This window comes from Seriola lalandi, unplaced genomic scaffold, assembly GCF_002814215.2.
Source record: "Seriola lalandi dorsalis isolate HSWRI2012SDOR001 ecotype SW California unplaced genomic scaffold, Sedor1 jcf7180002053686, whole genome shotgun sequence".
Taxonomy (NCBI): Eukaryota; Metazoa; Chordata; class Actinopteri; order Carangiformes; family Carangidae; genus Seriola; species Seriola lalandi.
In genome coordinates this window covers 66,205-91,484 of record NW_019524239.1, presented here as the reverse complement: position 1 = coordinate 91,484, position 25,280 = coordinate 66,205, and the positions used below count along the sequence as shown (strand labels likewise).

At 41.0% G+C, this 25,280-nt stretch overlaps 1 protein-coding gene across 2 annotated transcripts in view; it reads right to left on the bottom strand.

Annotated features, from left to right (window-relative positions):
- The window catches only part of strbp (spermatid perinuclear RNA binding protein), an 85,428-nt gene that overhangs the window by 30,067 nt on the left and 30,081 nt on the right, over positions 1-25,280 (bottom strand). For both annotated transcript variants that reach the window (XM_023401493.2, XM_023401495.2), the window contains exon 3: positions 7,199-7,381. In XM_023401493.2, the coding sequence (XP_023257261.1) occupies positions 7,199-7,201 (3 nt within the window). In that variant the 5' untranslated portion in view covers positions 7,202-7,381. The remainder of the gene's footprint in view (positions 1-7,198; positions 7,382-25,280) is intronic.

The window sequence follows — 25,280 nt, the reverse complement described above, 5'->3', positions numbered from 1 at the left end:
CACACACACACACACACACACACACACGCACACACAAATCTGACCATCCTCTCCACCTGTGCTAATTCAATCAGACATTGTGGCCCAGGGAATTCATGTCAAAGCTTCAGTCTTTCTCATTTGCCCCTTCCTACTCTCTGAGAGGTTTGAGGAGGAAAAAAACCATGGGAGGAGGAGATCAGGTGGGAGGCAATCAGAGAAGGGTAAACGACAGAAAGTAGAAGGGGCATGAAAACGAGAAGAAAGGGAATAGAAGACAGCTGGGGAGGGCTGTGGGAACAGTGCAGAATCTTTAAAGGGGGACAAAAAAAAAAAACTTGTGGGAGGGGAGGAAGAATTCAAAGATGAATGGGAAAGTAAAGAGATGAAGCAGAGGAACAGGTGTAACTGAGGCTTTTCTGATTTGCACTCTGCAGTTAATACCTCCCAGATGGGCCCCTGAGCTTTTGCGCATTCGTATGAAAACACCTTTTAAACTGTATGTTATGCCTTTTGCACAGCATTTCAGTGGGTGGTTGATTATGCAGCTTCATGTTAAATGGAAAACACTTAAAGTTAGATATTAATTAAACATCAGACCATTCAGTATTAACTTATCAAATTTAAATGTAAAACCGTTATTACAGAGAATGAAAGTGGCTGCAGAGAGAACAGATGAGGGGGTAACCCTTGAAAGTGCATTATAATCTATTATCACAGCTTATAGCATTTGTTGCAATACACATAATGTAAAGTCTTTGGGGCAACTGTAAACCAGATAATTAATAAATCACAATGCTTGTCAGAACACTTCATTTCATATTAATTGCAGAGCTTTTACAGCTTGCAGCAACACCACTTCTGTTCTACCCTCAGTTTTAATTCTCCTTTACTATCTGCACGGCTTTTGTCTCACTGTTTACATAAAAATCACATCAACCAGAGTTTTGAGGTCACTGTGGTTTTGGCTTTTTCATCTTCAACTTTTCTCTCCCACCAGCTTGATCGCTATCGCTCAGTTTCGCTGTGCCTATCACTTCATCTCTTCACTCTACTACGTCCTCCGTCCTGTTTTAGAAATATGAAGATGTTATATCTGAGAAAAACAATTAAGATTACAAGCTGCTGTTCACACCATCACTTGGTAACCTGAATCTGAAGGATGAGGTCCTGTTTTTAATCATTAGGGGTTATCACACTGCGCTGGGGAGCCTGAGGTGCATAACCCAGTTCAACATGAGGAGGCTGCTCTCAACAAGCTGCAAAGTACACCTGCTTATCTCTGAAACCCACATTTCCCTTTATTCGCTACACACATACATACACATCTACTCAAAGAGAAACGCACACCAGGCATGATAACCGACACACACACACACAAACACAAACAGCAGAGAGATGACCTTTTCACCGTAGTATGGATAGTGTAGCTTGAGCACTACTATCAATCTACTTGAAATCCAAGGACCACGTACACACATACACACACACACACACAAGCACATATATGTACACACACGTGAACACACACTTCATCCAACTCCTAATTGAACTGGTGACATTCTCTTTCACCGGAGTGAGTGAGATAAAGCCATTAACAGAATGGAGGACAAGCACTACACAATAACTGCAGCCTCACTGCCTGTGTATCTCTGTGTGTAGAGTGTGGCACAAACATTTGGCAGGGTCGGATGCTTCATTCCCACTGGGACTCAATTGTCATTCTCCAACACCCTGGCAAGGCAAACTATCGTGACAGAGAGTGAATTTAGAAACCCTGAGTATTAAAAACCTATGCAATCTGTTTATATTTTTCTATCATCAGATCATTTTTGGACCAACATTACTTGCATGTGACATTTTCAGACGATTGATACTTTGGTGTAACTTGAAATGCTGAAATGCTTCATTAGTGCTATGGGGAATTTGTCCAAAACATTAAGCCTCCGTGCAACAGGACCAAAAAAAAAAAAAAGTCCATACAGATCCCATGGTAATAGTGCAGAGGATTACTGGATTGGCAGAAAATGAATCTTGAATTTTTCAATTTTGAGGATTTCCTACTTTCCTCTACTGTATATGACTCAAAAATGTATAAAAAAAAAAAAAAAAGCAATTTGATGATTTTTCACATCTTTTGTGACTAATTGAAAAATAAGAGTCACATTAATCAATAATGAAAGGCAATCCAAATGACCACTGGAGGGAAAAAAAAAATCACTTCACTCTTCCTTTATTGAGCTATGAGTCATTTTTACTGTCAGTGATTTTTCACCTCTTCTCTTTTATAGAGGAAATATTATATTTTGGCTTAAGTGAAAAGCACTGTATAAAAAAAAGGTGATAACTGTGTAAGTTCGAGTGTGTGTACCGATGTGCATATGTGTCTATGTGCAAGTGTACAATGCGGTGTGTGTCTTTTATACTTGTGCGCCTACTCAGAGCAGTGTTTAACAGACCAACAGTCGCAGATTTTATGAGCCGTTGCTAATGGGAGCCTCAGCAGCCATAAACCCTCACTGTGAGGAGAGTGGTCTGTGTATCTATGTGTGCATTTGTCGGTGCTACTCGACCATGGGGGAGTTGCTGCCTGGCCTCTCTGATCACCATGTAAATCAGAGCAGTTAAGGAGGACCCAGTGACAGGAATCGACCTCCTCAGGCCAGCATGTGCCCAGATAATGTTGCAGACATTTAGACAAGCAGTGCGGCGAGGAAGCTACTGTAGCCAAGGATAGGAACAGATGCAGGACTTCACGGATTCACACTGATTTGAGAGAGAGGTTGAGTGACATATCAGGATGAAATTTAATTCCGCAAGTGCTCTGTGTTGAAGCTCCTCAAGTTGCTCTCATACCCTCTTCATCCTGATTATTGTTATCAAGCCTGTGGCACAATGCTCTGGTATGCCATCAATGAGAAGCTGACACTACATACAACACACACAAAGACACACACTCAATCTGTTACAGACGGCTGTGGTCGTCCTTGAGTTGCGCCCTGACCTCCACACAACCTGGAGGTCAACTGCACAATATGGCCCCCAGTGCGTGTGTGAGAGTGATAGCAATATAAATCATAAATGATGGTTAAGCCACAAAGGATCTCTTTCCAGACGCTGGGAACAACCCTCAGTGTCACTGACATAAAATTACACTGTGTCTCATTTCAGCACTGTGACCTAATGCTGGTCCTCGGAAGTGAAAATTAAGACCAGAGGTCTTGTAGGGCCAAAATTAATAGTGCTATGTCTCCAAGTTCAATATATGATATGGTGTAATGGCCATAGAAAACTAAACTATGGAAACATTGCTACAACAAAAGTAAGTAATTATTTTTCAGGACATGTATATCATTATTATGCAACTAAGTACAAGATAAACATAATTTTAGCACACTGTGGAAGGAAAACCTGGACACACGCCTACATTTTGGCATGGCAGTCTTCCATCCAGGTCAGACAGTCTATTTTCACAGTTTGAGGATGAATTTAACATGTAGCTCAGAAGAAAAAAATTCCACTAAAGCCCAGACATCCAAAACCACGGATAACTTTGTGAAAAAGCTAAATATAAAATATATAGAATCAGTTTGAGGGAAGCAAAAAAATAACTTCCCATCTACCAAGAAATCAGAAACAGACATGAACATATTTATTTATGAAATCCCAGCTGTCTGAAAGCCGCTGGCACACACCATGCGTGCTTCTCTATACAGTATACCTTCATACGCCATTGTTGCATAGTGCTTTTAGACCACACACTTACCAATTACACTCCATTTCACGGTCCAGTGAGGCCCACCAGCTGGCGGGCCTATGTTACATAACCACATTACACAGCATTTACAAGTCGCTGTGTACTAAACTAATGTGCACACACATCCAACACAAAAAAAACCAAACAAACTCCAAAGCAAAAATCCCACAAATTTGTTAAAATTATGAATGTCGTAGGCACACAAAAACCAATGTCTTACATACACACACACACACATACACTCATTACTTCCATCACTTCCATCCTTCACCCCATCCATTCTGCCCCTAATGCTCTGCAGTAAAACAATTTTCGGTTCAGGGTGCTGTGGTTAGACATGCACCCTGTCAGTGGCGGCTCCTTTACTTCAGAATCAAGCAGAATCCAATGACTTTCCTCTCCTTCGCAGCCTGTCTCTCTCAGGCTCTTCCTGTCTCATCCTGTCTCTCTGTGGCCATCTGCTATAAATTACATGACCCAATGCCAAGGACAAGACTCGCTGGAACAGTATCAGCTGTGATTGGAGGGATACTCTACACCCGTGTCTTTGCTAGAGACGTGTTTAACAGAAATCTATCCATTACCTTTTTACCTATTATTTAGCATTGTACTTAATATGTGTGTGCTTATAGGTAGTGCTCCTGAGGATGTGTTTGTGTGCTCTTACTTTTAATAAATCAGGCACCTAAAGTCTGTGCTGAGTGCTTAGATGACAGCACACACAATAGAAAGTCTTGTGAAGAGGGAATGAGAGGTGAGGATGCAGAGGAAAGCCTCTAAAAAGGTAAACAAACAAGGGAAACAAAGGTGAGAAATCTGCAGAAGGAGATGGAGGAAGATGACGAAAAAACAGATTTTAATATTTCTGGCCAGCAGCAGTAGAAAACACTGCTACACTTTCGTCACAAAACTGTGCTAAAAACCAAGAAAAACAAATCATCACCAGGCAAAACCATTTTAGAAGTGATATTTGAGACAAATGTCACACATCTTCAGACCAACATGAAACTGAGAAGAGTCGAAGGAGAAAAGAAAATTCAAAAACATGACAAAATAGGCGAGGAGTGATGGGAGCAAGCAACACTGGAAAAAAAACACAACTCAGTGCTGTCTCTGTAACATCCAGCAGCCTAGGGGAGATTGCATTAAAAATTCATCCTGTGATTTATCTGCACTCTGCTTGGCAGGTCGGCCCGGCCACAATCCTCTATCCTGTTTTATTGTGCTCCCTCTCTTTCTTGCTGTCTTTCAGGTTACCACGCGCGCAGTCAGACAGTCACACACACGTGTGTGTGCGCGCAATGGCAGGGTGCGCATATATCACGGCTGCATGACCTGGCGGCAAAACAACAACCGCGCTGGAACCTCTCTACTGTCCTGATAAACATGAGATAAAGAAGGGAAACATGGAAAAAGAGTACAATACATACAGATCATGTCATCATCTTCTGGGATGACATTCATCAGCCTCCCCAAATTACAGTACCCAGTTTACATTGCATTTTGCAAGGAAGAGATTGTTTTATCTGTGTCCTTTGCTCCCAGTAATATGTCGCTGTGGTTTAAAAGGTTTATTGCCTGCCTGTAAAATATTATTGCCAGACTGCTAAAAGCACGTGAGCTGACATTGCAGTGTTTCTGGACATTCTATTACAGTACTGAGTGTGGGCTTGTCTTCATGAGGGACAATACCAGAGCACAATAAAATGAACATAAAATGATGTCATGTGGAAGAGCCTGAAAAATGTTCTAATGAAATATGTTTCCCTGTTTCGACAAAAGCTTTTAAAACCTTACAGATTTTTTTTTTTAAAAAAGCAATTCAATTATGTCTTCTATTAATTGTACAACTAAGAGTATTTTATATTCAACACAGTATAAGAAGTGGAACTAAAACAAAAAAAAATTCTTAACATTTTCCGCAGTGTGTCTCTCAGAAACAAAGGAGTGAACTCTACAAGGACCGAACTATACAGCAAGCCAGACAGATACAAAATAGTCAACCCAGAATGTATTATGTGAGCATCTGTTGGCGTATGAAGATGCAGACAAATACAGTGGGCATGTGTATTCATTAAATGCAGAGAGCTCAGAGGAAAGTCGATGAAGAAGCTGTTTGGTGTTTATGCGGTTTACGCTGTGACACCCTCGCCAAGGTCACCCACAATATTTGCTGCATCACCATAACTCAAGACTAATCACAGTACTGTGTTTGCGATCTGCACGCGCACACACACACACACACACACACACACACACACATACACACACTAGTCTCATTACCCGTGGTTATTTATGAGCTCAACCATGTACCATCTTCTGCAATGTCCAACCTCAGCACCTTCGGCAGCGTCTTGTTTTCGTTCGATCTCTCTCACTCATTTTCCTCCTCCCCGCCCTCCTTTCCTTCCCTCCCTTCATTCTTTCATCCTCCCCCTACAACAACCCACTTCCACTCTCTTCCTCTCTGTGCTCATTTTTCCTCCTTCTTCCTCTTGTTCTACTTTTTAATAATTCATCCTCTGCTCTGCCCCCCCCCCCCGGGGAAAAGCTCCCACTGTCACAGGCCAAGACCATTAATCAATCCCTTGTCTTTCTCCTCCTCTCTACTTCTACCTCTCTCATCTCTTAACCTCCCTCCTCTCCTCCATTTCTTCACTCTCCACTTCTCTTTTGGCTCTCCGTATCCACTTTTCATCCCTCATGTTTCTGTACATCATTTATGTTTTTGTGGTCTTATCTGCCCTCACTTGTCATTCTCCCCCTCAACTGCTCCCTTTGATCTCTTCAGCCGGCCTCTCCTCCCCCTAAACAGAAGTCCTTTTTTTTTTTTTGCATCTTCTTCCTCACATAACATCCAGCTTGTGCTGTTATGAAAAAAACAAGCCTCATTTATTCTCATGTATATACTCATTCAGCTTTAATGATTAGACCAATGAAAAACAGGTAGGATGTTACACATTCATTCCAATCACAAGTTGTCCTCAAATAAGAAGAAAAACTGCTAGAAAACCTACTGATCGACCGATAGTAATTGAACTGATTGCTCATTTCACTCTCTCTCTTAATCACCACTCTCCTTCTTTTCAACATCACCCTCCATGTTCTTCTTTTTGTTTCCTTTCATTGTTCTTCCTCTTCTTCAAACCCTCCATCCATTCTCTTTCATTCCTCTGACTTCTCCTTCTCCTCTTTTCCCCAGTGAGAACGCATAACTCTCATCTCCCGTCATCTCCCCAAAACACAAAGCTATACAGTCCCCGTCTGCACCGGCTCTTATCTTATCCTTTCTCCCTGACGTACACACTCTGCTGTCATGTCTAGAGCCAGTTATCAGATTGAACTCTCGCACCCCCGCAGTCTGCAGGACGTTCCCCGCTCTGTTGTGGGTGATCCACGCGCGCAACCGTACATACAAAAGCATTCCACGCAGCAGCACCAACAGACGGAGAGGTGTATTACCATGCCTGCAGGAGGAGTGGTCGCGCGTTTCCTTCCTTCTGACGCCCCGCTTGCTTGGAGTTTGCCGGGCGCGTGGTGGGGTGCGGAAGCGAGGTTACCGGTCAGGATGTTGCTGTCACGCCGTTTCCCCTCTTCATGTGCTCCTCTGTCACTCCAGCCACCACTCAATGAGAGGCTGTACTTCTAAAAAGAGATGGAGAAACAGAGAGAGAAGGAGAAGAAATGGATGAAAGGTTAATCAGTGCCTCAACAACTATAGGAGGAAATGTCAAGGGGAAAATTGCAAAGCTGCTTCTGCTGAAACGTAGACTTCATGAATAGCTAAATTATTAATATAACAAAAAAATTATTAATATAAGCAAAATATATAGGAAAAACAGTAGCGTGGTCATCATCTACTCAGCATCAACCCCATCACACTCAACCTGCATCTGTCAAACCCACCACCTTGATTTTCCCCCTGTATCACTCAACTCTCTCTTCCTCTCACACATGTGGTTTTCCCAGCAGGGGTGCAAGTCCCTGTCCTTGAATGAAAGATCTGACAGAATGGCTGATCAACTCATGTGGAGATCGACATGTGAACACACACACACACACACACGCACACAGGCCTTCATTCATTTTTCATGAGCTGCCAGGGGTCCGAGGGAGGGGGATGTAATACAAATATCTACTTGTTTTCATACACTGGGTTACACACTTAAGCCTTACACACCCTCTTCCGTTCATATGCAGGCACACACACACACACACACACACACACACACACACACACACACACACACACACACACACACACATGCACAGCAAACTAGTTGACAGACTATAGGTGATAAAGACATACAGGAATATAAACAAGTGTGCCACTACATTTAAGAGAGAAAAAATATAAAGTAAAGTACATAATACATTATATATATATATATATATATAGATATTACACATAGTTGAGGATGTTACCACAGTGAGCACAGCGACACACTTCAGACAGAGGGAGGAAGGGAAAAAAATGAAGAGGAAAAGGGACTGATAAAACTCAGAGATGGACTTAAAATTGCAATGTGAAGTGCCTAGTGAGAGCTGGACCTTTGTGCTGCAGAGTGCTCCTTCCAATACAATTTGTGACAGTAATGTTTTTCTCTGGCATTTATTCCCTTCAAAGAACAAAAATAGAGGTGACAGTAAAGTAATACTGAAAAAAAGATGCAGAGGCTTTGTAGAAACCCAGAACACATGAAAGAAAACTGATACATAAGTTGTAATGAGTTTGTGATTTTGTAAAAAGTAAATTGTAGTCACTTGTGACTTCTACCGTTAGCTCATCTTCGGGCTCTGGACGGTAAAAGTAAATATCTGGTGCTGCTATGAAAACACAGGCCAGTTTTATCAGTTCGGAGCGAGCCGGCATGATGCACAATGTTCCTATTCACAACATGAAATGTCAACAAGTTTCACCACTGACAGTACGCAGACGCATTTGGTCACACTCAAACCAGAGCAATGACATTTGTAGAGCTGTTCATGTCTGTGTGTGTTCGTGCAGAAGTGAAGGAGTGAAGGTTCAAGGACTGCCCTATTCAAGCAGGTGTGTGTGTGTGTGTGTGTGTGTGTGTGTGTGTGTGTGTGTGTGTGTGTGTTAATTTCATTAATGAAAATTGTGATAAAATATATTCATCCACGCAAATTTTTCCATGATGAAGGTGAAATGACGATGAGACAAAAACAAAACAATGGAAATGTTCTCCTTGAAGCAACAGAGATAAAACTGAGATTTGAAAATGAAAAAAAAAAAACTAACAAAAACTAAATGCATGATGAAAATAATGGGGCCTGGTTGCAAATGATGATGTTTCGAGCCACTTCATTTATAAAGCTGCAGAAGGAAGGAGTGATTGCTTCTAACCTCACAATAGTTTGCTGAAGTTAGATGAAATTGCCCAGACTTGATCTTCACTTAAAGTACTTCAAATGTTTACAAAGTTTCATCGACTAATTTATTGATGATTTAATCGAGACAGAAATAACAAATGTTTTCATCGACTAGATGTGACTAAAAATAATGAATGATAAAGTAGTTTCGACTTTTGGTCCCAGGACTAAAACTACAATAAATCTAAAAATGAAGTGTCAGAGGCTCATTACTGGATTTGAGTTTGATTTGTAAAACCAATAAAAACTGATAAATTAGATTAGGTAGGTACTGCACTGATGTCGGAAATAATACAGATATTTATTGGGCACAATCCATTTGAAAAGATTACAGCTCTCTGCTGTTAAACTTTGCAGAACTTTCACTGGCAGTTTTCCTTTATTTACACTCTAGCTGATAAATAACCAAGTCTCTCATGTGTAGAGTATCTCATCACCCTGAGACGACATGCATCCAGGGCTCTATCTGGATTCTGTCAGGAGACACAGAAGATAAACACACACATGACTGTTGGTCTCTCCTGGAATAGACCTGCCGGGGGATTAAACTGTGGTGATGCTGCGGCCTCTCAGTGAAAGCTCACTGGGATCCAGGGAGAACAAGAACAAGAGGGAGGGAGAGAGGACAGAGGGAGAGATGCCGTGAGTAGTTCGAGAAACGACGGATAAAAACGGAACCGAGAGAGAACTGGAAGTGAGCGTGAACAGGAGTGAGTAAGACAAGGAGAGAGGGCATAACGGGCAGAGAGCGGAACAGCAAGGAGAACACGCAGCCGTGCAAAGGGGACAGAGGGGAATCGGATAAACAACCAGCGCCAGATATTGAGCTGGCCCCTCAGGCAAACAGACTCCACCAGAGACTGCTCCTCATTTTCTATCCAGCCCTATCCCTCTCTGCACCACTGGCCGCTGGCCTGCCTGCTGACAATTACCTCCTCAACACACCTGGCAGCAGCAGTGTCCGTGTCTACGCACTCGTGTTTTGCCAGTTACCTTAGAGCCAACACTCATCACCGGAGGGTGGGCAGGGAGGTGTGGGGGGGAGAGCTCTCTTCCAACTTGTCTTGGCCACTTAGGATTGTATGCACATGATTATAGTGCATGCACAAAAACACAGGCCGAGACACAAACACCCTGCCAAGAAGCATAATAACAACGTGCCAGCCCCCATTCGATTCTCATTATCAGAGCAATTCAATGATAAACAACACCAATTCCCTCCCTTTGTTTCTCTCTCATGGCACTTTCCTTCTCATTTAAAAAAAAAATTTTTAATCAAGAATACAAGAATGAAAAAATACTGCGCAAATTATGGTTTCAAAATATAATAAAAGAAAATAGAACGGTGTTTGAATCAAAGCTTAAATGAAGCCACAAATCTAGAAAACAATATGTGGCCTACAGTATGACCGCCCTTCTGTCTCCCACTGGGACTGCAGGCGACTGAGGAGACCGTGTTTTCACAAACTGTATCTGTCCATTTGTTCATGAATCCCTCCGTGGCTTTGTCTTCCTTGGGCACACACTGACCAATTATTACATTTCTCTCTGCATCCACCCTCTTTTTTGTATACCTCCCACCAGTATCCATTCTCCACTCTTCTTCTTCTCACTTAGTCACACCATCCTGGTGGGCCATTAATGTGTGATTGTGTGTTTTTCTCCAGAGACGGAGAGAAGAAAAGGGGGAAAACTGGCAGAAGACCTGCCTCATTAATGCTGGTGGTGGCTCATGGACATTAGCATGTTGCAAACACACACACACGCAGATATCCACATGGCACACAAACACGCATACGCACAGGCGTGTGCACGGACACCATCACCGTCGCCTCAATTTGGTCCCATAGTTAGTGAATATATTTGTCCTAGAAGTTTATGCGCGCCCACACACACACACACACACACACACACACAAAAACACAAACACCTGTGCTGTGTCCTTCTCCTGCCTGCGCCAAGAGCTGGTGATTACATCCTGTTTTCCCTAAGGAGATGAAAGGAATTGGGCAGAGGATAAGAAACGAGGGATGGGAACTGATTGAAAGATGAAGGAGAGACAGTCGAGCTGGGGAATTTGCTGAGATGGCTCTGAGCAGCAATTTACACCTTTCTCATCTGATAACCATCAAATGAGATGAACAGTGGAACAGAAAAAGTGAAGAGACAGAGGATTGACAAAAGCCAGAGAGAGAGAGAGAGAGAGAGAGAGAGAGAGAGAGAGCTAATTAGTGTTGGAGGAGCTTATTTTCACAATGTATTCCCTTTAAGACTTCTGATTTTCTGCTTAATATTGTAATTAGATTATCAGACTTCTGCATCATTCTGCTTTCGAACTCCTTAAAATGTAGTTGACTGCCACATTCAGTGACTGTAGCACGGTTGGAAGTGAACAGTTTCAGCCACCAACCACACTGCCAACAGGATACCAGTCAAAGGACCTGTGATTAATGGCTGGTTAGACGCCAGAATAACTGCAGGAAAAATGTTTACTTTACAGACACAATTAAAATCTGCTGGCAAAAGATAAATAATGAAACACCTCATTGTTTTCTTGTCACTAAATTAGTATCTTTTTTTATTTTAGGGAATTTCAGCTACAAAAACCATCTGTAGTGTGATTACAACCAAGAAAGTCTCGGGCCTCGTCCCAGGAAAAAGCTTACTGCCACAGTTTGGAATGAGATATTATCTCCAACACACAGTCCAGACAGAGCAATGGTTTACTTTATATAACCTAACATCAATCTACATACTTTACTTCCATGTTGCTGGCCATCTCTTCCCCTTTATTTCTTTTGTCTCTTACTTTCCTTTATTCTTTGGGAAAGGCTTTAATATCCACCTACACATGTGTGGATGCATTTTCAACTCAAACAACATACTGTTTGTTTCTGAGTGTTCCTCTCTTGTAATTACATGTTTCCAGGTCTGTGTACGGTATAGTTTATACGCATTTACAGCTGCAACTAACTAATTATTTTTAGTATTGATTAATATGTAGTACATGTAGTAGTAGGAGTATTTTGATCCATGGTTTAGTCGATAAAATGTCAGAAAAGCTAAATAAAAAATGCCCATCACAATTTTACCACAGCCCAAGGTGATGTTTTGAAATTGCTTGTTTCATCTGCCAACAGTCCAAAAGCTAAATATATTCAATTCAACCTGATGGGTAATAAAACAGAGAAAAGCTGCAAATATTTACATGTGTAATATTTCACTAGCTAAGTGAATGTTTTGCATTTTTTGCTTAATAAATTACCATGAAAATGACTTCTTGGTGATTCATATTTCTGTCAATCAACTAATCAGTTTACTTGGCACTTGAGTCTTGTGGTCTGAAACCTGTATATATGTATATGTATGTATACCTGCACCATATTCTTTGCAGATAAGAAAATACGATCAGAGTGGAAACATCTCATCTAGAGTTAAAAAAAAAAAAAAGGTGCTGAGGGACCCTTCGTGAGGTAGCCTAATGGGTGTCATGTTCTTGCAGCTTTGTGCAATAGTTCCAGCTCTTGCTCTGCTGTCAGATGTCATACTCACTCATTCTCTTAACCAGCAAACCTTACAGACGTCTGTACTCCACACTCCAGTGAAGCAGACCCACAATGAAGCTAGTATTTACAAAGAAATACGCAGATATAAATATGGGTGATATTTCTGGCAGTGAAGTCTCTGTGTGTGTTTGTTTTTTGAAAAGTTATTTCAGAGCTTGAGTGGGTAAGGTATTTTTGCTGTTATGCATGCTTTTCCTCACCAACGCTATTTCTGACCCATCATGTTCAAACATTCATTATACACCTGAACGGCTGTTTGGAGTGTGTGAGCAGCCTGTGTGTCGTATTAGCACTGACTTGCGTGTGGCTGGCTCCTGGGTTTATTGGTGCCACAATGTTTGCATCTGGGAAAACATCTTCAAAAGTGTGTGTTAATGAATTTGACAAACAGGCACACACAAGACACCAGCACACCCAAATAATGAAACTCTTAGGACCAGGTGGCGCACAATAAACAGAATGGATGCAGAATCACGCTCCCGTACGCCTCTCTCTAAACCACCTCTGTTGTGAGGGAGAGTGCATTGTGTAAACAGGTGCTAGCTGGCTGGGATGTCTGACAGAGGGAGCGAGTTGACTGAGGGGGAGGCAGGGACAGAGAGAGAGGTAGAAAGACTGAGAAGGTTCATTTTTGATTGCAGGGAGAAATATAGAAGAGAGCAGCCTTGGTTCTTGAAAATATGAAAATGCCTGCTTGAATTTTGATGAAGATGTTGAAGTCTCATGTTTTTTCCCAACATGTCCCTGTTTCCCTCATAAACTTCCCCGTTTGCTATTCATGTCCCATCTCTCCTCCACCCTAACAACATCTCATTTCCTCATCTGTCTTTTTCTATTTCCTAATTTCTTGGAATCCTTTTCATCTTTTTTTCTCTCTCTGCCGAGAGAACATCTTTACTGTACAGGATTAGACTTTAACAGGCTGCAAACACGCTGACTAAAATAGAAGTTGGAATCATTTGTCCTGGATAAAGCAGGTGTGAGCGTCCTCCTTTCGCAAGGATAAATGTGTGAAAAAGTGGCTCACAGTTTTGTTGACAGTGAGTAGCTGTGACCTTTGACATTTACAACACATTAAAATGCTGCAACCACTTGCACATAGAAAGCAGCAGAGACTACGTGTCAGCTGTTGGGGTTTTGTGACAATTTAACTTCAATTTAACTTCATCAAGGCAAATGAACAGCTATTACAAGCACAACAAACACTGAATGCATTCAGACAAACTATGAGCATAAGTCATTCTGATGAGAGGACATGAGATGAAGAAAAAGAAGAAGAAAAGAGAGTAACAGTATAACCAGAGTGTAAAAACAGCTGCAATACCAGGAGCTGGATTTTTAAGTCAAAAAAGAGACAAACTAGGGTGAAGAGACACTTCAAAGGGAACCTTTTGGTAAGATACACTGCCCTCCTTAAGGTATCAGGGCCAGAGGCAAAGGCTGGACGCTCTGACCCTCCTGTCCTTGTGCCATTTGGTATCTATGAGGAGAGACCATTTATCAAGATCTGAAAAAGATACAGGGGTTGGTCGAGTGGCTCTGCTGCGCAGCCAAAGGAAGAGCCTGTATTTCACTGCCTGCAGTTTTGAGAGACATGACCCGATAAACAGCGGGCTTACTCACTAAGTAGCATCTGGAAGTTCATCATTCATCAAAAAAACAAACAAAAAAAAAACTTTTGCCCACTCACAATAAGAGTGATCGGCTGCTTATATGGATCAAAAAGCTTGGGACAGAATCATCCCTATACAAATGCTGTTTAAATAAGTCACCTATAGTAATCAAGTAGTCTGCTTACAGTGTTCATTTTAGGTCTTTCCATACATGTAGCCTGTACTACAGCAAGCTGTCATATGCTCAGGCTCTCTTCTCATGTATTTGTATTTTAGGACTGACAGTGTGTAATGATCTGCCTGCTCCTCCAACATAACTTGACTGTATGTGTCTGCCAGTGTGTGTGTGTGTGTGTGTGTGTGTGTGTGTGTGTGTGTGTGTGTGTGTGTGTATGTGTACGCACTCATGCGCCAAGTGATATCTTCACCACAGTGGCTCATGGAGTTATTCTGCCCTCCCGTATCGTTTTGGGACATTTATAGAGCGCAATTATCGTCCCCGCTCTCTCACAGCAGCAGGTGTGTTACGTGAGTGGAAAGTAGTAATTCTTTCACCCTGACCATTCAGACTAAGCCATTTCATTACTTTATATATTACTAATAAATATATATGTGGTAGTCTGCAAAACCGAGAAATAAAGAAAAAGAATAAATATCTGCTTATAATAATCATCTTATAGTGATCAATTTCACCTGGACAGACATGATCACTGTAAGTGGTTTCCACTGCGTCTGTATCTGTATTGGTGAGATCTGCCTTGATTGTATTGTGGAAAACAGGCGTTGAACAACCTCCGACTGATGAGATTTTAGGAAGCAATGAAGCAAGCAAACAACGCTATAGAGAGCCCCCTTTAACAGAAATGTAAAGGAAGAGAAAGAAGCTAGTTTCTGTCTTACAGATCTTGAGACTATAAATGCTAAAAAAAAAAAAAAAAAAAAAAAGTCAAAAAAACTATTGTGTTCTGCAAATGAAAACATTTTTCTTCCTGCCAATAGATACTTAAGTTTCCTCTGCACAAATACACCATGCACAGAAAAGTGCCACCATAACTAATCAAAGGTTATCAGCGTTCATGCACTCCTTTTTCAACATACAGCCGATATAGCCGAGATAGAATCAGGATGAAGTCGCATGCTGGATATATTACCTGCATTATGTCTCATTAATGCAGGACTATGCAGCAGGTTAGACATGTGCTGAACGGATATTAGAACAAAGGACACCAGGGAAACGGTGTCAGGCATGTACTGCATGTCTGTAATGGTGCAGCCGTGTGCTGCTGTCTGTCTTCATTTCTTGTCACTTCTTTGTCGCATCTTTCTCTCTCTCTCTCTCTCAGCTTAAAGAGGTGTATGTATGCATTGCAGCAAATTTATACTCATTTGTAGCTGACTTCGCGCTCTCCCTCTGCATCTCTGTCTCTTTTTTTTCTCTTTCAATTGGCTCCTCCCTGCACATTTTTCTTTTGTTTTATGTGTCCATTCCTCTACAACAATGCTAATGTTTAGCACTTGGCACAGAGCGTTCTTAACTGGTGATACAACCAGGAGGACAATTGCTGATTGCAACCTGAAAACACTGCCAGGAATAGGCCCATTAAAGCATTACACATTCACTTTAAACTGGATCTCGATTCCAGTTGTCAGAACAAGCTGGTTGTTCTCTCCTGGTTTTCATTACAGCCATGTAATCAGGAACTGTTTTACACCTGGGAGTCAAGATGAATGCAATTTAGACACTAATAGAAGAGAAAATTAAAAGAATCAGAGAACTACTTACACCTCTGATTGGGCTCTAATGAAATGTTCATGTGCGGCCTGTGGAGTTTGTATCTTTTCTACACACATCAGTCATTTTTTCTGTCTCTTGAGGTTAAAATTTGAACCTTTGACAGGCATAAAAATTTATTAATTAAAATCAGTTCATATTCTACAAATTGCAAATATGACATTTGGACATACAATGAACCAATTTGAAGGAAAACACTGCATTTAATTATTAATAAATATTAGTGAAAATATTTTTCAATGTATTAACATTTCAGCTTATTTCAGAATCAACTATTGTTTTCTATGGATGATTGACAGCACTGCTTAAATATACATACATTCCATACATGTTTACATTATAGTTGGTATAATTCTCAATACTATCCTGTGTTGTATTGTTTTTTGTTTTATGCAGTGGCAGACCTTTATTGATAAGTGTTTCTTTTATTGATCATTTGAATCCATTTTTAATGACCACATATTCTGAAGAGAAATCAAATACAGACAGACCGCTCTGTTTCATGAATAAGTGAAGATGACTCCTCAGTATCCAGATTCTACTGAACACATATGCACAAAAGCAATTATTTCTCCTAGTGATTACCACACTGATTTCACCCCTGACCTTAACTTATGCACCTGGTCTGTTCCAATTTATCTTAGCTCTCTTACCTCTGATGTTTTCCTGCTGTTAATAACTTCCTGTCTCTCAGTCTCAGTCTTTCTGGTATTACATTAGACTTTTTCTGTCGCATTCAATTTTGTTTGTCATTCTAATTTGTTCGTGTTTGTTTATTGTTTCTTTTGAGATGATATGTGAACATAGTCCATTCATGATTTTATTGTATTTACTGAAATTTGGAAAAAATCCAAAATAGTGCAAACACCTTTCTGCTATGACTGCCTTCTTACCTTTGAAAGCCATTTGGATTACCAAATTGTTTTCCTGCACAACATATGTTGGTGCTTGTATTGTTAATCCTCTACCTATTGTCCTGCTGGTGTGGTGACTGAACACCACAGATCCACATCTGTCACAATAACAGGGTTCTACTACAAGGACTACAATTCCCATTCACTGCATGTGTCACTGCGACATGGTGGGTGGTCTACGCTTGCAAGGTGATGATGCTATAGTTGACTATGTGAATGAATCTTTGATGCTTAAATGTGTATATTTATGTCCAGTTACAAAAATTATAGCATTGCATATGCTACTCCTTAATGAAGATGTTGACTGTTTGATGCAGCAAATTTGTGTAGCTTGCTATAACACTTGAAATTTAGCTCAGGTGCCTCCCATTTCTCCTAATCATTTTTGAGATGTTTCTACACCTTCAGTCCATCTGTGGTATTATATATTATGCGAATTCAACTGATTGGACATGACTTGGGGAGGCACACACCTGTCTATATAAGGTCTCACTGCTGACAATGCATATCAGAGCAAACACCAAGCCATGAGGAGGAAGGAGCTGCCTGCAGAGCTCAGAGACAGGATTGTGTTGAGGAACAGATCTGGGGAAGGCTACATAAAAAAAATTCTGCTGCACTGAAGCTTCCCAAATGCACAGTGACCTCAATAATTATTCTGTGGAAAAAGTTTGGAACAACCAGGACTAGACTTGACTAGAACTCGCAGCCTGGCCAAACTAAGAGTAATGTGAAAAAGGCCTTGGTACGGGACATGACCAAGAACCCAATGGTCACTCTGGCTGAGCTACAGAGATCCTGTGTGGAGATGGAAGAAACTTCCAGAAACTGTCTGTTTTGAGTGCTGATGCTCACACTCTGGTTCTTATATTGCACTCCTAATTCGTTACTATGATCCAACCTAACAGCATTTTCTATTGGGTGAGACATTAAATTCACCAGTTTACATCAAATCTACCACCTGGGTGCCCATATAATCTTTTTTTACGACAGACTCATCTTACAGCCTCAGATTATTTACAAGCGATAGGTAGGTCAGACTGACCATTCCTCATTTCTGGGCAAATGAAGAGGTGTGGTTTTACTGCTGCGTAAATCTACTCCCTTTGTGCATCAAAATATTATTTTTGATACTAATGGCAGATTAATTATAGTTATTGGCCAGATTCATAATGCTCATGTGGTTTTGCAAACGTATATGTTCCCAATTGTGACGATGATGCCTTTTTTCTAAACTTCTTTTCTTAACACTCCCTGATATGTCTTCACACTAATATTAGTAGGAGACTTTGACTGCTGGCTTAATTCTCAGTTGGATCGCTCTTCTTCCAATGTTTGTATGCCTTCGAAGTCTGCCAAGGTAATCCAGGCCTTCATGAAGGAGTTTGCTGTCTCTGATGCCTGGCGCTTCTTTAACCCTCCTGAAGGGAATATTTATTATTTCCCCAATTTTCATTGTATTTTTATCCATATTGATGTTTTCCACATTTCTATGGATATCTATTTTAAGAACTTCACTAGTACTTTTGTGGACTGTGGCGCCTTAATACACTGTTCCTTTCAAATGAGGATTTTGTTTACTTTGTTTCACAGCAAATTGATGCGATTTAAAACAAAACACCTGATTTGAACATCAAAAAGATAAACTGAGTTGGCGCAACGTATATCTCAACTTCATAACTTCATTGTCCTTTGAGATTATTATATTATATAATATATTATAATATTATTATTATATTATTATTATGAGCAATCACCATTGAAACCCTTTCAATATTCGCTCTAACTCCTATATTACAGTTATAAGGTCGGGGGCTGAAGGTCTCCCTTTATGCAGATGACCTTCTGCAGTCTCTGTCCCCGCTGCTCCCCTTGCCATTCTTCAAATATTTGGTCAAATGTCTCGATATGAATTGAATTTAAACTAAAGTGAGTTATTTCCTATTAATAAAGCTATTATCCTCTAAACAACCTACTTTAAAAATTGTCCAGCATAGTTTATATATGAAGAGCTTTACAAGGCCAATTTTGCCCCTTATTGACCTGAATCTGAGAAGACTGTGAATGCAATCTATCTTTTGTGTTACATGTAAATTCTGTTAAAATAAATATTCTTCTACTACTTCTATGTTCAATGCATACCACTCAGGAAATTGATTGATTGAGATTTAAGAATGCATACACAAATCTATTTTGGCAAGAAGTGGTTTTATTCACTGTAAAGTGGTACTATACTTTCTTCACTACCGGAAGTAGGGGGCCAAGGGGCCACTGTATCCCCCGACCCCACTTTATGCCCCTGTCCCACATCCTTTTTAAGTCATGGATCACTGTATCACCATTTCAATCATTCCTGTCCACTCTAAAATAAAGCAGGAAAACATAAAACAGGAAAATTTAAATCCAATCAAAGAGCAGCAACCACAACAGCAGCAAGATGCGCCTGATAATGTTCAATCTGCAGGGAAAAGGGAGGGACTGACAGACCCAAGGCTCTGTGACACAGTTCACCGTCAGAGACAACATGAGCGTGAGAAAATCTTTCAGTCTGTCTGTTTCACATCAGTACCTTTGTTTTGAAACTCTGTCAGTGGCACTGTGCGAGGTAATGACTCTGTGTACAGTTCACAACAATGAGACAGTGCTGTGTTTGACAGAAGACAGATTGTTGTACATGAAGGATATTTGGGATTATGGCAAGTTTAGGCACATTTACAGACCAGCCTCCCTCCTGCCAAAAGAAAAGAATACACATAAGACATGTGTATGGCTTCACGGATGTCTTCACATTCCAGTTACTCATTCTGAAATTAAGGTGTAAATCCCACATTTTAAAAGATTTTGACTGAAATCTGGGTGATATGAAATCAACAGTAGCTTTAAAATGGTGCGGCCAACAGGGAATAAAAGCATGACTTGTTGCTTTAGCCTTCTGATAACATAATTCATCTGCGTCTGCAAGCTGCGGGCGGTGATGTTACATAGTTTGAAGACACTGTAATTTATTGCATGCTCAAGCGCAGGCTTGGAGAGAACCTAAAACCATCTCTGCACCTCTCTCATGTTCAGCCGAGTATCTGGAGCCCTGTGCAGCACTGCGTTGCCTATCAAATTCACAATCTTATGGCCAGCTGCGGGCACCATCCTGCAGATGCAGGCAGCAAGCTGGCAAAAGGAGCGCCTTCCCCGGGTTGCCTGTGAGCCACGTGTCATGGTCTCTGCAGCAGCTAGAAGTGTGTGAGCTCAGCAGAGAGACATGCATAAAACTCCATATACAAAAATAAATAAAGCAATGGATTTATTGCTCAATATGGGCAGAACACAGTTTTGGCCCCCCTACTTCTGAAATGATTCAGGAGCCCTTGGGCCTGATTGTCCTCCAATAAATATGGGAAAATATGGGGTCTGTTTTTCAAACTCATAAGGAGGACAAATTTCTCATTCCTGAGTGAAGCAACTTTTGTGGTTATATCGATATTGTGTCTGTTGTGGTGTGGGTGATATTCTGCTGTACTGACTATAATGTATTTTACAGACATAATTTACTACTTTTTGTTTATAGTTGTGTTGTAGGTTTTTCAGTCCTTGTAAATTGTCCTCATGTCCTTTTGTAAAGGGTATATATACCCTTTCACTTTTTTGTAAATGCTCGGATGACACAATTGTATGTTCCCTAAAAAACCTCAATAAACAAATTAAAAAAAACAACGGGGTTATAACAGGGTAATAACAGGGTAATAACTGGGTTCAACAGTCCAATGTGTAATACCTTTCATTACATTTTTGTTTCTATTGAGGACCTACAATCAAAAAGTGGGTCTGTAACGCCTACAATTGCCAAGCACACCATATATACACACCATACAGTATGCGGACTGATGAGGTGGACAACAAGATTGGAAAAATTAAGATAAATGATCATGCTTTGGGTTATTGATCAAAATGGGCATTTTAATCTATATTAACAGAACGACAAGGTTAGATCAATTTTTGTTGAACTCAATTGATTTCTGTGAATGATGAGTGCCCTTTAGTTACCATTTTCACTTCTGTCTCTGTATTTGTAGGCACAGACTTTCCTGTGATCCTGTCATTAAATATAACCTTAAATGAAAATGAAACTCTAATGGAAGCTAGCCCTTAAGAAAGACACTCTGTAACTCTGCATACATTTCAAACCACCACACTGTAGTTGTGTCTTGACTGGGTCCAGGTGCAGGCCAGTGGAGGTCAGGGCACACAGCATTGATGAGATGGCGGAAAGCAGAGAAAACGCTGATGTTGCTTCTAGGAGGGAGATAGATAACATTGACAGGGGAGCGTAACTCCCCTCGGTCGATTATTAAAATGGAGAAAGCTGTGTATGTGTGCAGTTTCTGCTGATGGTGGGCTAAACTGGAGAGACTTGGGGTCACAGGCTAACAAGGATAGATGAATGGATGTATTTGATAGTGTGTGCATGCATCTATCTATCTATCTATCTATACCTGTCATCTCCACGGGTTACCTTACTTTTAACTGAAAACTTCTCTGCAATACACACACACAGTTGAGTACTCTCCTGCGTCAGTGTGGGGAATAAATAGACTATCACTATGCCAGCATGCTGCAACTGTGTGTGTGTGTTCGTGTGTGCGCTGGTAGTCTCCTGCTGTGCTGATTTCAGCAGGAACAGATGGTCCTGCCAGGGCTCTGCCGAGGCTCCACAGTCCATAGTCTGTGAGGAGACTTGTGAATGTGCGTACAGTGTGTGTGCGCCTTGCTGCTTTCCTCCTCTGTTTTTCCACAAATAATCTATCCCACACACTTCCTTGAACCTATTTTACATACTACAGCACGCACACACACGCACACGCACACACACACACACACACACACACACACTGATGCTAATTGTTGCAGTGTAAGTGATATCCTAGTGGTCTTTGGCCTACTTGTCTGTTCCAGTGACACTTAGAGTCTTAATCCTGCTTAAAAAGGCTCTTCACTGCTGAGCTCAAGTTTGCCAACACACAAGGCTTTCACACCCCCACCTTTTTGTGTGTGTGGTTGTGTGCACGTGTCCGAGCAGGTTTGTGCATATGTAACAGGTTATCAACATACATTTACATAGATGCATTGCTGAATTCTAATGAAACTATTCAGTCTAAATAAATAAATGCAGACACAAACAATTAAATAGAGAGCATGGAATATTACCACAGCACAGCACGTGCGATTATCAAATTATCATGAAATTCATATTGGTTCAGTTACTGTGCTCCTTACATCACTAACAAATCTAAGGGCTCATCGAAAGGTAAACAGATCTATATGGAGCATAAAAAGTAGAGTCCAGTACAAAGTGGGGTTAATTACTGGTTCTCTTAGGTAGAGAAAAAGTAAGGGTGGTAAGGAGGGACAAAAGAAGACAGGTGGAAAGGAGAGACAAAGAAAAAGGAACTGGATGTATAGAATCAAGATTTTAACCTCAGGTTTGGTCCATCTGTATCAAGGGCCGGTATATGTAAATGCATCCCTCTAAAGGAGCAGGGAAATAATAAGCCTGGTTTGCTGGAAACCTGTTTGAGCATCAATCTCTCCTCGTATGGTTATTAGCAATGTGATATTATGTCATCACAACACATGAAATCAAAAAAAATGTTTTATTCCTAGAGGTCAGGGTGAGGTCAAAGGGGGTCTCTCAGAGGTTGTTGTCAATGTAATATTGTTGGAACCCTCCCAATTATGAAACATGTTATGAGTTGTGACAGCATGAGGCCAGCTGGGGTTGTCCAGATGTGAACTAATTCCCTAATGGGCTTCTACTCTACAATATAAAAAGGCACGCGCACATGCGTAGTATCACTTGGTATCCCGGTGATGTGTCCCTCTCTCTGTCAATTTTCATTAATAAAGGCAGCAGTATGATGGGTGACGCCAGAGGAGCAGATTAGCGAGATACATTATGAATGTCAAATTACATCGAAGGATGAAGTACTTTTAAGAGATTAATTTCACAGAATGGACTCAAAATGCTATAATGTTACATTTTGCGCATAAATAAACATAGAACAACTTCAGCAACAGGGGAGAGTGTGTCTTGTCATCCTGTCTCTTCCCTTATTTTGTCAGTGTTTTTCTAATTTTCACTCTGGAGCTTTCGCCTCGTCTGTCTGCCTCTCTGTTCTCTGTTCAAACAGCAGACAAAATCTCTTGAATGCAGATCATGTCCCCCTCTTCAGCTGAAATGGCTGAATTCACAGACTTTGCCAACTTTTGAGTTTAGGCAAAATACAGCAGGAAATTAAGTTATTTATCATCTATTGTTTCAAATAGAGCTCACGTACAACAGAATAATAGTTTTACTGTATATGCGATCTCAAGAGAACACACATATACTGTTGTGTATTGTGCACTGTGATTGAGGAAATAACTATGTTTCATACGAAATATGTCTCCAGCTCCATCTTCTGTCCCACCCCCTGCTTCTTCATCTACAGTGCTTTAGCAGGAGCTGATCAGTGACTCCATTCATTCCAGGTCAATTTGGGCAGTGTGCTTGATATGGCTGTTTCATTACACACTTCCTTCCTGTCCGTCTCTCTGACTCAGGGGAGGCGCAGGAGGGGCCGAGAGGGAGAAAGGGAGAAAGAGAGGAGAGGAGAGGAGAGGAGAGGAGAGGAAAGATAGGTTAGACACAGGGGGATGAGAGAAGGAACAGTTAGAAATGAACAGAATGGGGAGATAGAAAAGGTTTACAGAATGTGGGGAAGAGAAAGACATAAGTGCATGAAGATGAAGAAGAGATGAGGAATGATGGATTGCCACTGATGTAGAGGAGAATAATGGAGCCATGAGGTAAGACGTGCATTGTTGAAGCGAGGGAGGGAGGAATATAAACCGGTGAAGACAATGGGAAACTACAAAGGACAAAAAGGGATGAAGGGGGAAAGGTGGGGACAGGAAGGAAGGAAGGAGAGACAGGCGGGTGAAAGACGGAGGTAGAAACAGGAAGAACAGATGAAGAGAAGTAATGAAGGAAGAGAAGAAGAGCCTGAGAGACGGAGGTTTCATTACAGTTGTCCTTTTCACACTTTATAACAAAATGCTTTACATTAATTCTGAAACAAACTTCACCTAGCCAAAGGGGCAGGACTAGTCATTAATAATTACCAATTATTTCTTATGAATTCACAAAATTGAATTCCCCTCACTTTTACATTTTCAGTGTCTTCCCGTAGGCCATCTCCATTAAAAGCACAGATTAAGATTTAAAGATTAAAGGAAAGTTCCACTTATTTTAAACCTGAGATTTAATTTCCTATAATATTCCTATATTATACTTTTCTTTCTAAGAGGAAGCTCTATCTACCAGAGAAACTCAAATTAACTCATCAAAAAGCACACAAACAGAAGTATACTGTATATACCCAGAATCCAACAAGACTTGGCATGGAGCTTGTTTGGGTTAAGAAATCCCCTCAAATGTCCCCCTTTGTAGTCTAGAGAATTACTCATCCCATATGCTATTACGTTTACTAGGATATATACGTGTGATATGATGATATGATGTTGAAGGAGACACCTCTGCTCCGGAGGGCTCCAGCCCAATGTAACCCCTGCTGGCATCTTATGTTAAAAGTTTAATGTTTTCATCCGTCCATCCATTCCAAACTCCTCCCAACATGGACTTTGTCACTCTATAACAACGTCACTTGACTTCCTCCTTTGTTCCTGCCATAATTACTAAGGCAAACATATGTTGTTTTGTGGCACTTGCTGAAATGACTGTCGTTCTTCTTGGGAGGACAGAAACCTAAATACACCACATACACACTGAAAGTAGAGTTAGACAACTGACTGACTCTGTAGGCTGCTGTCTGACACCGCAGTGTTTATCAGGGCATGGCACTTTTTTTAAGCTGCAACTTCCTCTGAAATGATTCTGACTTCCCCCCCACATCATCTTTTTCAGTAGTCTGTCTCCACCAGCCTCTTTTGTGAAAGTATTTAATGGCCAAAGGTCCAACTGCCACAGTCATGATCACTAACAAGCAAGAGAGAGATTCATCCTCAGCCCTGTCCATAGGCTCAGTGTTTCTCTGTAATTAGGTCACTTCTTTTACATCGGCACTTAACTGAACACAAAAGAACCAAAACAACAACTACATCTCCCCTGCTTTTAGATTCTGATGTGCCTGTTAGTGTGTGTTTGTGTGTGTGTGTGTGTGTGTGTGTGTGTGTGTGTGGGGGAGGGGGGGGGCATAGAGAGGAAGAGGGAAA